At 46.2% G+C, this 15893-nt stretch overlaps 1 protein-coding gene across 2 annotated transcripts; it reads left to right on the top strand.

Moving 5' to 3' along the window:
* The first annotated feature begins 678 nt into the window (after positions 1-678).
* SLC25A29 (solute carrier family 25 member 29) lies at positions 679-15620 on the top strand. 2 transcript variants are annotated; one of them, XM_054970634.1, is made up of 5 exons: positions 926-953; positions 3955-3998; positions 5897-5930; positions 7726-7809; positions 12327-15620. In XM_054970634.1, exon 5 carries the CDS (start codon positions 12360-12362, stop codon positions 13083-13085), a length of 726 nt encoding a protein of 241 aa, XP_054826609.1. In that variant the 5' UTR covers positions 926-953; positions 3955-3998; positions 5897-5930; positions 7726-7809; positions 12327-12359; the 3' UTR covers positions 13086-15620. The 2 variants fall into 2 exon arrangements, with proteins under 2 accessions (XP_054826608.1, XP_054826609.1); XM_054970633.1 differs by lacking the exon at positions 5897-5930 and having other exon boundaries at positions 679-953.
* Positions 15621-15893: the final 273 nt, after the last annotated feature.

Here is a 15893-nt window from a genome sequence, read left to right on the forward strand (position 1 = left end):
ACAACGGCCATGAGCATGACATAGTGACGGCACCGTTCTTTGCGACTTACAAAGTCACAAATGTTTGTGCTGTTATTATATTGCATCATGGATTTATATGTTTGCATTTACGCTTTTTTAATATTGCATTGTTTATTGCATTTTAGACTATTTCCTTTTAGGTAGTGGCTGTGGTATGCTGCAAACCGCCTCGCGCACGAAACACGGTCCAGACGTCAAACAAATAAACGTCCAACGTCGCCAGCCTTTAAAAACGACCGAGACACCGTCGGCAAACCCGAGCGCGGCAGGGAAAACGCAACGCCGAGTCGATCCAGTTAGGCCGGCATCAGTCAGCCCCGGTAAACTCCCAGGCCGGCGAGCAGCTCAAGGGAGGCGTCCCTTCCTCGGCATATCGGCGCGCCTCCCGCGGTGAGAGCAGCCGAGCCGCAGCGGCGCACAAAGCCCCGGCTTGTGCTCTCCGTCGGGGAAGCAGGCGGCGCTGGAGCCGCCTCGCTCCGCTCCCCCTTCCTCCTCGGCGAGGCTCTCCGCCACTGCCTCCCCGGGCCCGGCAGCCGCCCCAGCCGGGCAGCCAATGAGCGTCCCGGGCGGCGGGCCTCGCTGGAGGGGTGTTGGCCCGCCAGCCGTCGCCCATTGGAGGCCGCCGCGGCCCCATAAGCGCGCCTCCCCCCGCCCGCCGCCTCTCTCTGGCGTCAGAAATAGAAAGCAGCCGAGCGGGGTTGGCAGCCGAGGGCGCGCCGGGCTCGGGAAGGCGCACCGGAGTGGCCGGCAAGCAGCAGCCGAGCGGGGAGGCAGCGAAGGAAGCCGCCGCCCGCTCGCCAGCCAACCCCGTCCGCGGCCCAGGGGAGCCGAATCGCGCGGGGGCAGCAGAACAGCCCGGCCGGGACGCCCTGCAAAGGCTTCGCCTCGGGAGACCGCGATGGCGCTGGATTTCCTAGCAGGCTGCGTGGGAGGTAAGAGGCGGCCGGCGTTCCGCGGCGCAGGAGAGGCGAGGCGAGGCGAGGCGGCCGCCCCGGCGGCTGCGCTGGAGGAGAGGCCGCGTGGCTTGGCGCAGTGCAGCGAGGATGCGCTGCGGAAGGGAAGGCTGCGGCGCCTGGCTCGCCCCAGGCTTACTGGCTGCAGAAGCGGGGAGCGGCTCGGGGGCCGCGCTGGGCCGGCCCCGGCCTCGTTTGGCGAGCCTGCCCGCTTCCGCCGACGCGAGAGACGCGGCGGCCCCCATTGTCCCGGCGGCCCCAGGGCGCCATTGTCCCTGCCCGCGCCGCCGCCTTCCAAGCACCGGCCTCGCTTGGTGAGTCAGCGCCCAGGCATCGGGCGTCTTGCTTGCCGTCCGGAACCGCCGCAGGGGGACTTCCCCCCTCCCGGGTCCAACAATGCGTGGCGCCTTGCGCAAGAGCGAAAAGAACGCGGACCTGCCTCTTCCTCCGACAGCCGCAGATTTCAGTGAGAAATTCCCAGCCTGGCTGGTCCGAGACTTCGCGGTCGGCGACGTGGCTCTGCTCCGGGAAGAATAATACATTAGCAAGGGCCCTTAATCCGGGATTGCTTCTCTGGGCATGTGCAAAGTGCCTTTCCCGTGTGTGTGTGTGTGTGTGTGTGTGTAATGTGCGCCTAGTCTGTGCGTGACGACCCTGGACTTTCCTGGTGGGCTCCCGTCCAAGTACTGATCAAGGTTGACCCCACTTGGCTTCCCAGATCTGATCCGATTGGGCTAGCTGGGACCATCCAGGTCAGGGTGCCGTTTCCTTGCCACCGAATAAATACATCCGTGCACTTGCAGGCCGACTTCTGCCTGCAAGTTTGGGGCCAGAAAGGATGAGCTTCAGGAGCAGCAATTCCCTTTGTGCGGGGGTGGGGAGTAATTCCCAATCCAAGAACCTAACGCCTAGAACACCCATCGTTGCCTTTGGTAGGAAGGTAATGTTGGACGTCTGCTCTGCGAAGGTTTTGGGTTCGCTTAAGGTATTTTCTAACTACTTTTGAATTGCCTTTTAGCTTTTCCAATCTGAGTGATGCAGTTGACATCCCGCCCCCCCCCTCCAATAAATCCATGCTGCTAATTGTTGCCGCAGAATGCTAAACTGCTGGTTATTCCTGATCCATAAACCCTAGAACTGGGTAGCCGCATTCTGATCCTCCCAAGCTTTGGCCTCCCTTAATAAATGTGCCCTCCCCCCTCCAGGGTTGGCTTTGCTCTTTGAAGTCTCAAACCTGGAAGGGAGAGAAGGATGGAAAAGCAAAGGTACACCCCCCCTTCCATGTTTAGATTTTCATAAAACAATGCAGCTCTGACTCTGAGATGCCTTTTTTTGATAAAGCTGGACTCCTTCCTTTTGGCCAGCTTGTATGTACTTCCCTCCCTTCCTCCGCGTGGAGAGTTAGTGTGGAACAGGCTGTACTTCCAAGTCTGTAGTGTCTAAACCACTTATGTGTGATTAATACCTTGCCAATAGTTCTTAATAAGATTAGCATGGCACGTAATTGTATCTCCAATTGATCTCCAGGACCTTCAGGACATGGTATTTGTAATGTCTTGATTTCAGCCCTGCCCTCTTCCTGAAGACTTAAAAAAAAATCAAAATAAAATGTACCCTTGGGGGGAGCTTTGCTTTATCCCCCACCCATGAAATGCCTGTCCAGCTTCTAAAATACAGTTTTTTTGGCATTGCTTCCAATGAGGATGCTTGCTGGTAATGCCAGTTGCTTAGCATAATCTGTCTAGAGAAGAAAACTGTCTTCCGCTTTAGTGCTGAGCTCGTGTGACTGAGGGGTGACAGCTGCCTTCCAGTTTGAGTGTACTGTGTGGCTTGCCTTTGTTCAAAACTGACTGTTTCAATGTGCAGTGAGGCCAAAATTTAAGAACTTTGTGTGTGGGGACGGACGGACGGTCTCACCTGAATGCAGGAGTTTGCATCATACAGTTAATTTGCAGGACCTGTGAATATTCATTCTCTGCGTCCCCCATACCAAAGGCTTGTTACAATTGTGTAAGTTCTGCATTTCTGGTGCATGTTGCCAGAAGTCTCACCCAATTCCTTTCTTGAATATAGTCTCCACCCCACATTGCTTTTCTACATGCAAATTGCACGGTCCCCGTCCTAGCATTTTGGGGTGATCAGTAAAGATCCCTCTTCACTTTTTCATCAGAAGAAAAACTGGTTGGATCCCACCTCTGATCTTTTTAACTGGAGGTGTTGGGGATTGAACTTGGGACCTTCTGCATGTGAAGCTGATGCTCCAGCACTGAGCCATGGCCTCTCTCCTTAGGCCTTGCTTGGCAACACTGTCTCTAGGAAAACATTGAATGGAGACATACCTGTGTAGAGATGTGCACAAACCAGAAAAAAACCAAACCATGCGGTTCATGGTTCATCAAATTTCACGAACCACAAACTTTCACGAACCTGCCCCTGGTTCGTGAACTGGTTCATGTGGTTCATGAAAACGTCACCTCCAGGCCAGAAAAATGGCACTTCCAGGTCAGCAAAAGGTCTGCAGGAAGTCCATTCCCTGTTGCCTAGGAAACTGATTGATTGGTGCCAGGCTGTCTTCAGTCATGAACCAAAAAACTAACCAAACGAACCAGCCTAAAAGTTCGTGGCGGTTCATCAGAAATGGGATCTGACAAACCGTGGTTCGCGAACCACGAACCAGCCTGGTTCGTGCTTAATTTTGGTTCGTGCCCATCTCTAGACCTGTGTGCTGTGTTTCCTGCTGGTAGCAAGAACACTGGGAGCTGAGTCGATTCTAGCAGGGTGGCTCTTTAATAAAGTCCTTCCAGACCTCATTCTTGGATCTGTTTTGCTAGATATTCCATGTGCTGTTCACTGTCAGTGGCTGAGCTATTTTGTCTCTGTTCCTGCGAGCAGGAAGTGTGTGATTTCTGTATTCTGGACAGCTGACTATATGATCCCTAAAAAGTAGTAATATCCCCCTTCCCTTCCGCTTTATTTTCAGGTGCTGCTGGTGTGATGGTGGGACATCCATTCGACACCGTTAAGGTGGGTTGATTTTTCATACACTACTTTAGCATTTAGGCTGGAAAGGGCACTGGTAACAGAATTAAAAATATCTAGACATTTCAGGCTTTTTAAATTTAACATCCTCATAGGCTAAATCCTGGTACAGAGACCTCAAATAAGATTTACAGCCTTATTAAATTACTGGAACATCTTGTGGCAAACTATCAAATAAGCTTTACTGTTGAAGAACTGTGAACGTTCTAGGTCACGTAGTTCAGGAGAAACATGTACTTAAAGGTGATCTTAGTGGTGGGTCTTCGGCCACGCTTTAACCAGGAATCCAACAGCACGTCATAAAAATTCCTACATCTGCTAGCTAGGATGGCAGCTCTTCAACACTAATCTGTAATAACTGCACTCCTGTTCATTTGGGCTTTATTGCTACCTTAGTGCAATTCCCCTCCTCCTGTTTTTCTTTGGCACGACTAATTTGTGATTTATATGGCCCCCGTACCTGTTAGTTGCATGATAAACAATCTTTAACATGCTTTCTCTCTACTCAAGGCAAGAAGCTGCATGTTTCTAAACGTCATTTCCCCCTTTCTTTTTAAAAAAGAGACTATTGGCTATGTTGTTAACGTGCTGGCGATCGAGTGCCTTAGTATTTTATTGTTTCATGTTTGGCTTTTGGCCCAGATTGTATCAGGGTTTTGTGAGCTATAGGGCTGTATTATATTGTACTGCTGAAACACCTGGATTTAAGCTGACTTGGGTGCGGTTCTTTGTGCACTGACTTGGAAGTAACCTCTGTTGAACTCTGGGTCTTACTTCTGACTTGGATGTGCATAGAATTAAGGCTACTTTCCTAAGAATACTGCATAGAGAATGAATGGACTTAAATCCAAAGATTTGGCTTAGTTGTGGGGAAGCAGTCTGATGATTTTTTTTTTTGCAAAACCAATAATGCTTAGCAACTATAAAGAATCTAATAGTACATGCATTTTGTGGATGAAATGTGAAGGGCGTTGGCTTGCAGCTATGTTTTCCCAGACACTTTTTCTGTAAACCCTTTTTTGGTTGCAAACCGATTTCAGCTAAATTCCATTGCCGACCCTTTGAATATTACCATCTGCCAGTAGAAAAACAAAACTCTACATGCTACGATTCTCCCTAAACATGTGCTTGAAAAAAAAGAGAGCCATAATAAGAGACTAATTTTGCTATCGTAACCCACCCCCAACTTAATGGAGCTTATCTAACCAGGTAGAAACATAGCCTGTCATCTTGAGCAGAAATGCATTTTCTTGAAAGCAAGCCTCATCGAGCTTATTTGCAATGCAGGTTTGCATTTCTTAATAACGTGAGACCTGTATTTTGGTTATGTGAAATGCTGAGCTTGCTCCTGTATTGTTTTTGCACCCTGATCTGATGCATGAGCATGTGTTCTGGGGAACAAGCTTCTTGTTCCCCAGAAAACATACCAAGGATTGCAGCATTATGCTAACTTTTCCACCTAACTGTTGGACTGCTGGGAACTAGTGTGGCATTATGGGGTTAACGCCTTGTACATTATTGATACCCTTCACCTGCTGGTCCTATGAATTTACCTATTTTAAAAATGCAAACTTTCTAAAGATAATTTTCCTTCTTTACAAAACTTTTGATTCAAAGCAAAGCTTAATGTTTTCCTCCACGGAAACGTTTTTAGTAGTTTCTCACATCAGGCAAGGTTTCGGGGACTGTGGGGGCTGGAGGGGCATGTAACCATGAAAAAAGATGTCGAACTGACTCTGAACCAGCTCTTCCGAGTGGCAGCTCCCTCCCACCCACCCCCAGTTTGTTGATGTAATGTGTACAATTGCTTTGTTGCTTAACTGCCTTTACTTTCTGAGCCAGGGGCTGTCTTCATTAACAGCAAAAGTGTTACTTTGTTGTAGATGACAGATAAGCCTCATCACGGGAGAGTACCTAGTAAGTATAGACCAGGTGAACATTCTGTTTCTCTCGGTCTTAATTTATTCCAACATGTATGATGAGTTCAAATTTTATAAACAACAACAACAAAATACCAGGAAACTTCTTAACAGTGTATTCCCCCTTTTCTTTCTTCCCCCTCTTTCTTCTCCTTTTTTTTAAATTTTAGTTTTTAATAATGTTTCTAGTTCCCTGAAGTGGAGGGAGGGAGGGTGCAAGGTTTGTTTTAAATACGAGCAATTTTTAAAAACCTGTCTTTGTTTTGCAATTCCTTCTGTACCATGCGTATTTATTCCCCTTGGCGTATAAAGTTTATGTGTCATGGGACAAAACCTTTTTTTTGCATTGTGAAAATGTTTCCGCCGCTCCTTAAATGGGAAGCCTGTTAAATATTTTTTCCCACATGTGTGCAAATGTCAACATAAATGCATTTAAGGTATTGCCTTTTGCTTGGTTCACTCTCCGTGTATTTTTAATTGAAATGTTCGGTATCTGAGGTGCCAGAGATTCCTTTCTTCCAGTTCAGCTTGGCTTGGTAGATACAGAAGGAAGTGATCTAGCATAGCTCAATGGGAGACTGCAGCGGGGCAAAAGTTTAACCAACTATTACCTCAGAGGTGATCTTAAGATTCCAAGCTAGAGTTGTTTTTCATGCTTGCGACACTGCCAAACAAGTTAAACCGATAGCAGGTATTACAGGTTAAAAACCCGTCTCTTTCCGTTCCCTGTCATACTGCTTTCTCAAAATGGGATTTACTGACGTTGATCCTGCAGTTTATTATGTAGAATGCTGGAATACATAGGATTTTTTTAAAGGTACAGGCTATTTATAGTGCAACCCTAAACAGAAATAGTGGGCTTAGAAGTGTGCGTAACTGTCTAGGATTGCACTGTTAGTTGCTTAAAATGAAAATGGTAATTGTGAATTTTACTTGCCTAGAGGCAATAGCTGCTTCTGACAGGCAAACCGATAGGAGGCTGTTCTGATTCTGAACATGGCAGTCATAGTATGCCGCTGAGTGATCTTGGGTATGTCAGTGTTTCTTAGAGCAGAACCACAAGTGACAAAAGGCACAGATTGGACACTTGTCTGCTTCCCTCAAGTTTTGATGGGAAATGTAGGCAGCTTGGCAGAATGTTGGACAAGTGACAGTTGAAAAGTCCATTGGACAGCAGTCAGAGAGCGAAGCTGCGAGACCAGGATGCCTACATTTCCCATCAAAACTTGAGGGAAGCTGACAAGTGTCCAATCTGTGCCTTTTGTCACTTGTGGTTGTGCTCATAGTCTAACCTACCTCACAGAGTTGTTGTGAGGATAAAATGGAGGCAGGAGAAAGGTATTGCAAGCAGCTTTGACTCCTCTTTGGGGAGAAAAGTGGTCTATAAGCATCTGACCGTACAGTAGATCGCAGACTACGTCTGGCGACAGAGAAGAAATTAAATTTGCTGCAGGAACTGCAGGTGTTTTCGTGCCTATTTTTAAAACGCTTTATTCGAGGGAGGAAAAGATCAAAAGAAGACTCGCCACAGGTCTCTGGAACAATGGCATAGAAATTCGCTAATAAAAGAATTCCTAGTCCAGAGCAAACCCCCTCCCCCAGCTTCGTGCAAATGTCGGCCTCCAGTGAAACAGTTTCCCCCACACCAGATACTTTTCTTGAATTGCCTTTCGTGGCGCTGCAATAGTGTGTCTGTGTGCACATAGCAATGGTATGTGTACCCAGACAAAGGTACTACTAGCACACTGCCGGCTACTTCTGCCATGTCAATAAGTTTTTGCTACGTTTTATAGGTGCGCCTCCAGGTTCAAAATATCGAGAAGCCTCTTTACCGTGGGACTTTTCATTGCTTTCAGTCTATCGTAAAGCAAGAATCGGTGAGTAACTTGTGAAGGGGGATGTACATACGTTGTTTTGCTTTGGGTTCGGAGGAGGAGGTGGTTAGCTGGGCTGCATTTCACACCAAGGGTCGGGGAGCGCATTAGGAGAGCCGTTGCATCGTCTTTACCTCCCAGGTGTCTTATCAAATTCACAGTTTATTCATTTCTCCACTTGTCTCCTGCAAAGCAGGATCCCGAGGCAGCTTACAGTAAGAAAACCACATGAAAAAAACATACTGTACAAAGGCACCACAAATCTCACATGATGTGGATGATGTGGATAAAGTGAGTCCCAGCACCACCACCACCCCCGCCCCACGGAGGAGATCAAGACTGAGAGCTAAACTACAAGAGACGAATTACACGAGGATGCGCCTGTGAAGGGAGTCGCTAGCTGGGAATTTCCTCTTTGCCTCCCGAAGACTCTTTCAGCTTCACCTCCGCTTCTAGGAGGCAAAGAGGAAATAAACAAGCCCTCTGAGGAGCGATCTTTGCAGCTCTGTAGAGAGGGGAAATTAACAGCCTTCCAATCTGTCTTTTAAAACTCAGCTTCCCAGCTAACGTTACGACTCCCTTCCCATGAGCTTCCTCGTGCAATTTGTCTCTTGTAGTTTAGCTCTGTCTGTAGTTAGTCTCTCTCATCCTAGGCTGGATCTCTCCCTACTCTCTGGCAGCTACTGGTCTACCTCAGGCACAAGGGAAGGCAAGGCTAAGCTGTTTTCTGAAAGTTATGGGAAGAAGTCCATGCTATGGCTCCTTCTTACACCAGTATCAGCCTGTCCTCCGGCCCACCTTGGGCAGAGGGAGGTGTTTCCAGTGGCTTTCAAAGCTTTAACTGGAGACGCCAATGGTGGGACTTGACACCCCGCAAAACGCACAATTTGTCACACAGCCACAGACACCCCCCCCCCCCCCCGCTTACTTGGTCATCATGCGGCTTTGTACAGAGTCAGACCGTTGGTCCCACATAGCCCCGTATTGTCTGCTCTGACTGCCAGTGCTGCTCCTGGAGTCTTGGACAGAAAATGTTATTTCTCTAACACCTGCTGCTGGAGATACCGAGAGATGCCAGGGCTTGGATCAGGGAACTTCTGCACGCAAACCACGTGCCCTGAGCTCTAAGCCACAGGCCGTCCCGGGCGCTTCTCATGTTTCCCAAGGAGCACAGGAAGGAATCTTACTGCCGTTAAATGCAAGAAGGGGCTCTTGTGAATTTCTGACTAAATGGAGTATTCCAGTGGACTTTACCATTTTAATACTGTATCGAGGGCAACAGTGAGTTCAGTTTAGCAGGTTTCACATTCCAGAACTAAGTCGTCCTCTGTTGTCACTGTGAGATTAATGATGAGACCCATTCGGCTACTTCATCCAGAACTCTGTACTTTTTTCATTTGTAGAGGATTAGTTTTGAAGATCTCTCCCTCCTTTACCCCCTCCCCTCCTTTGTGTACTTAATACATCAGAGCAAGATGTTTAGCATAGCTAGCCGTCTTTGGAATGTGCTAGCTTACTAAATGCAGGGAGTTTTGAAGAAAAAAAAACGGAATGGAGCATTGAACAAAAAACCCCACTTTGTCTTGCACAATACAAAATTCTGCTACTTCATCTTGCACAATCTATAGGCACAGCAGTGTGGACAGAAATATGCCCTGTATATATCATCCTGACCTCAGTCAGAAGAGAGACTCTTCCACTTACTCCAGAAGTGGAAGTGGAGAGTCAGTTTGGTGTAGTGGTTAAGAGCAGCAGGACTCTAATCTGGAGAACTGGGTTTGATTCCCCACTCCTCCACTCGAAGCCAGCTCGGTGACCGTGGGTCAGTCACAGCTTCTCAGAGCTCTCTCAACCCCACTTACCTCACAAGGTGATTGTCGTGAGGTTGTAAACCACTCTGTGGGTGTAAATTTGTCCTTAAGGGCAGCATATAAATTGTATGTTATTATTATTATTCAGCTTGTCTCTGCTGTAGTGTCTGCTGTAGCCAGTAAGCACATGGATGCTCCTTTCTAACTTAACCACAGAGTGCATAATAAAATCACCACTGACTCCCACATTCCCCCAAATTCAACTATAAGGCAGCCAACTGAAGGCTAAATTGTTTAATGTCTTGCAGCTAGCAGTTAGATACGGTTCTGGATATTGGAAGTGGTTTATCTCTTTTTTTTAAAAAACTGTTGCAACTGTGGGTTTATCTTCAAGTTTCATTGTTAGTTGCCTTGAGTCTTTAATTAGAGAAAAGCAGACTAGAAAACATCTTAAGTAAATAATTTTTTAAAAAATGTAACCATGTCGAGAGACCATTGTTAACAATCATTGGACTGCGTGGCCACACCCTTCTGACAATCTGCATGGCTGCATTTATACACGGACATGTTCTCAAGTAGTAGCCATGCGCTAAACAGCCACCCTTGGGTAAATTGGTTCATTTGGTTGATAACCATGAAGTAGGGGAGAGTATTGAAGGAATGACCTGTCCTTCAATACTTTGAGGAGTTCATGCATAATTGGACCTTAGTCCGTTTTGTTCTCCTAACAGTCTCGCGAGGTCGGTTAGACTGAGGGCCAAGCTACAAGTGACGAATGATGCAGGTTGGACACTTGTCAGCTTCCCTCAAGTTTTGATGGGAATTGTAGGCATCCTGGTCTTGCAGCTTGGCTCTCCGACTGCTGTCCAATGGACTTTTCAACTGTCACTTGTTCAACATTACACCAAGCTGCCTACGTTTCCCATCAAAACTTGAGGGAAGCTGACAAGTGTCCAACCTGTGTCATTCATCATTTGTAGTTTGGCCCTCAGAGAGGGAGAGAGTGACTGGCCCAAGGTCAGCAACTCAGCTTCATAGTTGAGTGAGGATCTGAACCCAGGTCTGAACACAGTGGTCCAACACTTTGACCACTACACAACATGGTTATAGTACAGGAAATACTTATATAATGAAACATTTATATCCCACCATGGCTTAAGGCAGCTGTCAGTACATATTTCAAAACATAAAAGAGCAGTAAAACCCTTGTTGTTTGCAGAACTTTTGCATTGCTGCACAGAGTTCTTCCCTTTGGGGAGAAGATTGCAGGAAAATAGGAGTTTTGAACCTTTGTCAGCTTTGAACGTGTCACACTCCTTCCTGAGCAACGAGCCTCCTATGTGCTTGTTCCGAGCTGTCCTTATAGATGAATTTATTTAATTCATTTTTACTGCACCCTTTCTTCTCCCAGGAGGATAGGGTGGCATAGATCGTTCCCCTCCCATCCTTCATTTTAAAGTCACAATAACTCGGTGTGGGTGATGAGGCTGAGAGAATGAGAGACTGGCCCAAGATCACCCATCAGGTTTCCATGGCAGACTGTGGTGTAGTGGTTAAGTGGTTGGGTTGCGGGTCAGCTCTCTGCAAGTTCGAATCCCACTCCTGCCATGAGCTCTGCAGATGGCCTTGGGTAAGCCACTCCTCTCAGCCCCAGCTCCGCCGCTGTATTGTGAGGATAATAATATCACTGACTGTGTTCACTGCTCTGAGTGGGCACTCATTTGCCTAGAAGAGTAGTATACAAACGCTCTGTTGTTGTCATAATATTATAACCTGGGTCTTCCATATCTTTGTCTGACACTCTTACCATTACAGCACACCAATCATATTTGAAATAATCTCTACCATTCAAAATGTAATTTTCAATTTTTCTATTTGGGGAGGCCCGCAGGTCCTAATTTGGTAGAGTACTAGAGATCTCTTAATTTGGGAAAATAAAACCTGTCATGGCACTGCTTTGCATTACTATCTTGGAGCTCTGGGCACAAAAGTATTTTCCTCTTTGCCTCGACTGTAAACTGAGGCTGTAGTGAAATTAGAGCAATTATTTCCAACAGAGCACAGCAGTCTGTGTTATCCTGCCCCATCAGAGGCGAGCGCTCTGAAGACGTGGCCGCTTTGCATTCTGGGAAAATATTCTCACATGCTGTCCTTTTGCATTTGGAATTCCATAATTCATGAGGGAAAAGAAGAGCCACAGAAAAGTTTTAGGTGGGGGATGCACCTGTGGGGAAAGGCAGCAATGTATAAAATCACACAATCTTGGCAGTTCTTGTGTGTGTTGGCCAGCCATTGCTGATTTTCCAGCACCTCGCCAAACCTTTCAATGTTCTTTCCATAGATAAAACATTAATAAGCTAGAAGTTAGGGGAAGTGCAGTACAATATAAAGGGGTGGAAATTCCTGGATTTTTCTTGCAATGTGAAAAGATGTGGGGGTGGAATCGCATGACTTCCTTCCCCTTCACTGTGACTCTCTTCTGCTGCATCGTCTTTAAAGTGAGAAGAAATTCCTCCAAAGGAGAATTGTCTCAAAGAAAGGCTTCCTCTGAAAAAGTCTTTCTTTGTCGAAGGAAGATTGGGTGGAAGGAAGTCATAGGACCCAGCCTTATATTTGTAGTGGAAAAGGAAGATTACAGGAACTTTAGATCTAACTTAATGCTGTTAATGTAGTTCTTAATACGTCACTTTTGAAACTTTTCTTCCTTAGGCTCTTGGACTTTACAAAGGGATTGGGTCACCTATGATGGGACTTACCTTCATCAACGCCCTTGTGTTTGGCGTTCAAGGAAACACAATCCGTGCTCTGGGGAATGACACACCGTTAAATCAGTTCCTCGCAGGGTCGGCTGCAGGTGCCATTCAGTGCGTGATCTGCTGCCCCATGGAACTGGCTAAGACCCGCATGCAGCTGCAGGGAACCGGTGAATACAGACTGAAGTCTAAGAACTACAAAAATTCCCTGGACTGCTTGGTGAAGATCTATCGAAAGGAAGGCTTGAGGGGTATCAACAAGGGCATGGTTTCCACATTCCTCAGAGAGACCCCCAGTTTTGGGTTTTACTTCCTGACATATGACTACCTAACCAGATACCTTGGTTGCGAGGCGGAGGACAGTTACATTATACCCAAGTTGCTGTTGGCAGGAGGCATGTCTGGAATCGTTTCCTGGCTGTCGACGTACCCCGTGGACGTAATCAAGTCTCGCCTGCAGGCTGATGGGATCGGTGGGGTGGTGCAATACAAGGGCATTCTGGACTGTATTAAAAAAAGCTACTACAATGAAGGTTGGAGAGTATTCACCAGGGGTCTTACATCCACACTTCTCCGCGCCTTCCCTGTTAATGCTGCGACGTTTGCTACTGTTACTGTGTTCCTTATGTATATGAGGTCAGAAGATAGTCAGCTCAGAGGAGATCTAAGTGGATGTGAGGCAGGCCCGGCCATCCAGCAACCTTCAAGCTTTTAGGTTCTTAATGGGAAGTCTAATGCGTCTATTTGGTATATTAATGGATTTTTTTTAAAGAAAAAAAAATCAAAATAGAAACTAAGTTTCCATCTGTACAAAGCATTCTTGTAACATTAGTTAGGATTTCACCTCCTTTAGATAAGCAGCTTATTACTTTACGTTACAAAAATCCAGGCAGTAAAAGGACTTTAAAAAACAATTCCCAAATATGCACCAGTGTTTGGTGCACTGTTATAGCTGCTGCTACTTCCCTAAGAAACCAAACAATATCTGTCTCTTTCCCACAACAAAACTCACAGTGCAATCCTAAGAAGAGTTACTCCGGTCTGGAGTAGGATTGCACCGTCTGTGTAGTTTGTACCAGCGTTCAGCAGGTGTTCTTCCACTGGAGAATACCACAACTTTCAGTTCTCAAAGGGAACAATCATTGCTCTAAGATGCGTAAATGGTGTAAAGCGATTCAGTCCACCATTTTCCTGGATGCTACAGCTGCTGGCAAGCCCCATGACCGTTCTCTGCTTGACGAAACAGTTCTGATAAGCTCTCTGTAAGTAGCATCCTGACGCAGTGGATCAGTGGCATCCAGTGCCATCCCTGAGTTTGCACCCTTCTAAGCCCATTTGACTTCAGCAGTTTTAGAAGGATGACATTGCAAGTTTCTCTGCTATGCACACATTTTCATATTACTGCTTTTTAAAAAAAAAGTCTGTTTAATGTGTGCGGAAAAATAGAATCTGAACTCTACCTGCAGATATTTCAAAAGCCAACCCAGGCAAAGAAAGATGGATGCCCTTTGCTTTCGTGTTTATAATTTTGCAGTGCATTGTACGGAATTGCATTTTAAAATTACTTAGGATGCAGTAAATCCCATAGTTCCTCTGGCAAACCTTGCCATAACTACCTCTGGAAGTGGAAGGCTAAAGCTCTCTAGCCAGAAGCCTGTTACTGTAAAAGCTCTTGGAGGAAATGGGAGGGGGTAACTTTTCTTCAAGTGGGAGGGTGGTAGAAAAGCAATGGATTATTCTGTAGGGAAGAGAATAAAGGGATGCGGTTGCATTTGGATGGGTTCATCTTGAAGCATTGTTCTGAGAAAGTAGTTGGTTCTGCGTCCTGATTACTTTCAGACTGCTGTTGACTGAGAGAGTGAGCCAGTGATGTAGCTTTATTGGAGAAGAAATACAAAAAACGAGTCTAAATCTCCTCTCGTTGGCTTGGATCCAAAACAGAGCTTGGAGAAAGGAACTGAACATTCTTACCTCCCCTGCTGCAGTTTCCTGAAATGGGTCCTCTGGCCCTTCAGAGGGTTCTGAAGCGAGCCTGCAATAAGAGTCCGAAGGGATATATGGAAGCCTTCGGCCGTGAAAGCCTTCAACAATATATGGAAAACAAGGTTTGGATCCAGCCAGTTTTTTCACCTGATTTCCTTTCACGCACAGCCCCCATCCCACATTACATTTGTACATGCAAGTCCTGCGATTCTCAGAATAGCCCTTTTGAGTGGACAAAGACACCTGTTTTCCACCAACAGACTATAGCTCGCTGGATCCTATCCATAGTCGAACCACAGCTTATTCTGGAAATACGCAACTTTTTTCTGCTTGCTCATTCCATTGTGCTACTGAAAAATGAAATGCTTCTTCAGTGAACCATTGCTTTGTGGCCTGATCCCACAGTGAGCCAAGCAGGTGATTTCAGGTGAAACAATGGTTTATGAGAAACCATGGTTCCTCAGCAGATTTGAACCATTTTAAAATTTGGTTCTCCATTGGACTTTAGTAATGGGGAGCAAATAGACAAACTGCTACATGAATGCTGCATGGCCCTTGGTCCTCTGTATGAAACCATACGACGGCTTATTTAAGAAGCCCTCTGCTTTTTAGATTTTGGACCCTATTTTGATGCCACCCTGCAGAGTGTGACTTGATTTCATTTTTTACCGTGGTTTTTTTTTTCCTTTGTATTTTCCTCTTTCTGCTGCTCTCGTACAGAGTAAGCCAAAAGCTTGGTGGGGATACCAATTCTGATGTGCGGCATCTTTTGCCACCCTAAAACACATTTGTAACTCCCAAGCCACCAGTTCAAGACTGACCAATGCTCTCAAGCGTTACAGTTTAGGAAGATAGGTGGTAAAGCCACCTAGCGAGGGATACTGTGTGTGTCGAAAAACAAAGCCTGACTGCTATAAAGGCATTTACTACAAACTGATGGCTGTGGGGGGCACATTAACGCTTTTATTTTATTGGGACAGGTGCAATATGACTGGTTAGTCTTTATTCAATAGAAAATCTGTGTAGCCAACAGCATTTTTTTCCAAATGTTATGCTAGAGAAACCTGTAAAACTGGTCTGTCCTGTACCTTGGAGGTATCTTGGATATTTTGGTGCCTACTTGCAGGGACATTCAAATTGAATGTGAAACTTACCTAAGCTGTTTATGCACAACAATTCAAGAGCAATGACCATTTCCCCTTTTGTACAGTATTCTGTAACTATTGTACATAAAACTGGAACAAATAAATTTTTTACAAAAAAATCATCCTGGATATCATTCATGACTGGTGCTTGAACGTCATGGAATTCCTTCGTAGCACCTGCAGCTATAGTATGACTAGCTTGTTCTCCTTTACCCATAGGACTAACAAGACATTTTTGATGAAATAAACATGGCAGAATGCTGTCAGGGATTCTCTCCCCCCTAGAAAAGGGAGCCCTTGGAAACAAAGACACTAAACACAGGTGCCTACTCATAGAAAAGAGGGTGGTTCTGTCTTCTGTGTGAATGGCTGATCAATTCCCCCCCAAGGCTACA

Source organism: Eublepharis macularius, chromosome 2 (assembly GCF_028583425.1).
Source record: "Eublepharis macularius isolate TG4126 chromosome 2, MPM_Emac_v1.0, whole genome shotgun sequence".
In the NCBI taxonomy this organism is placed as follows: domain Eukaryota; kingdom Metazoa; phylum Chordata; class Lepidosauria; order Squamata; family Eublepharidae; genus Eublepharis; species Eublepharis macularius.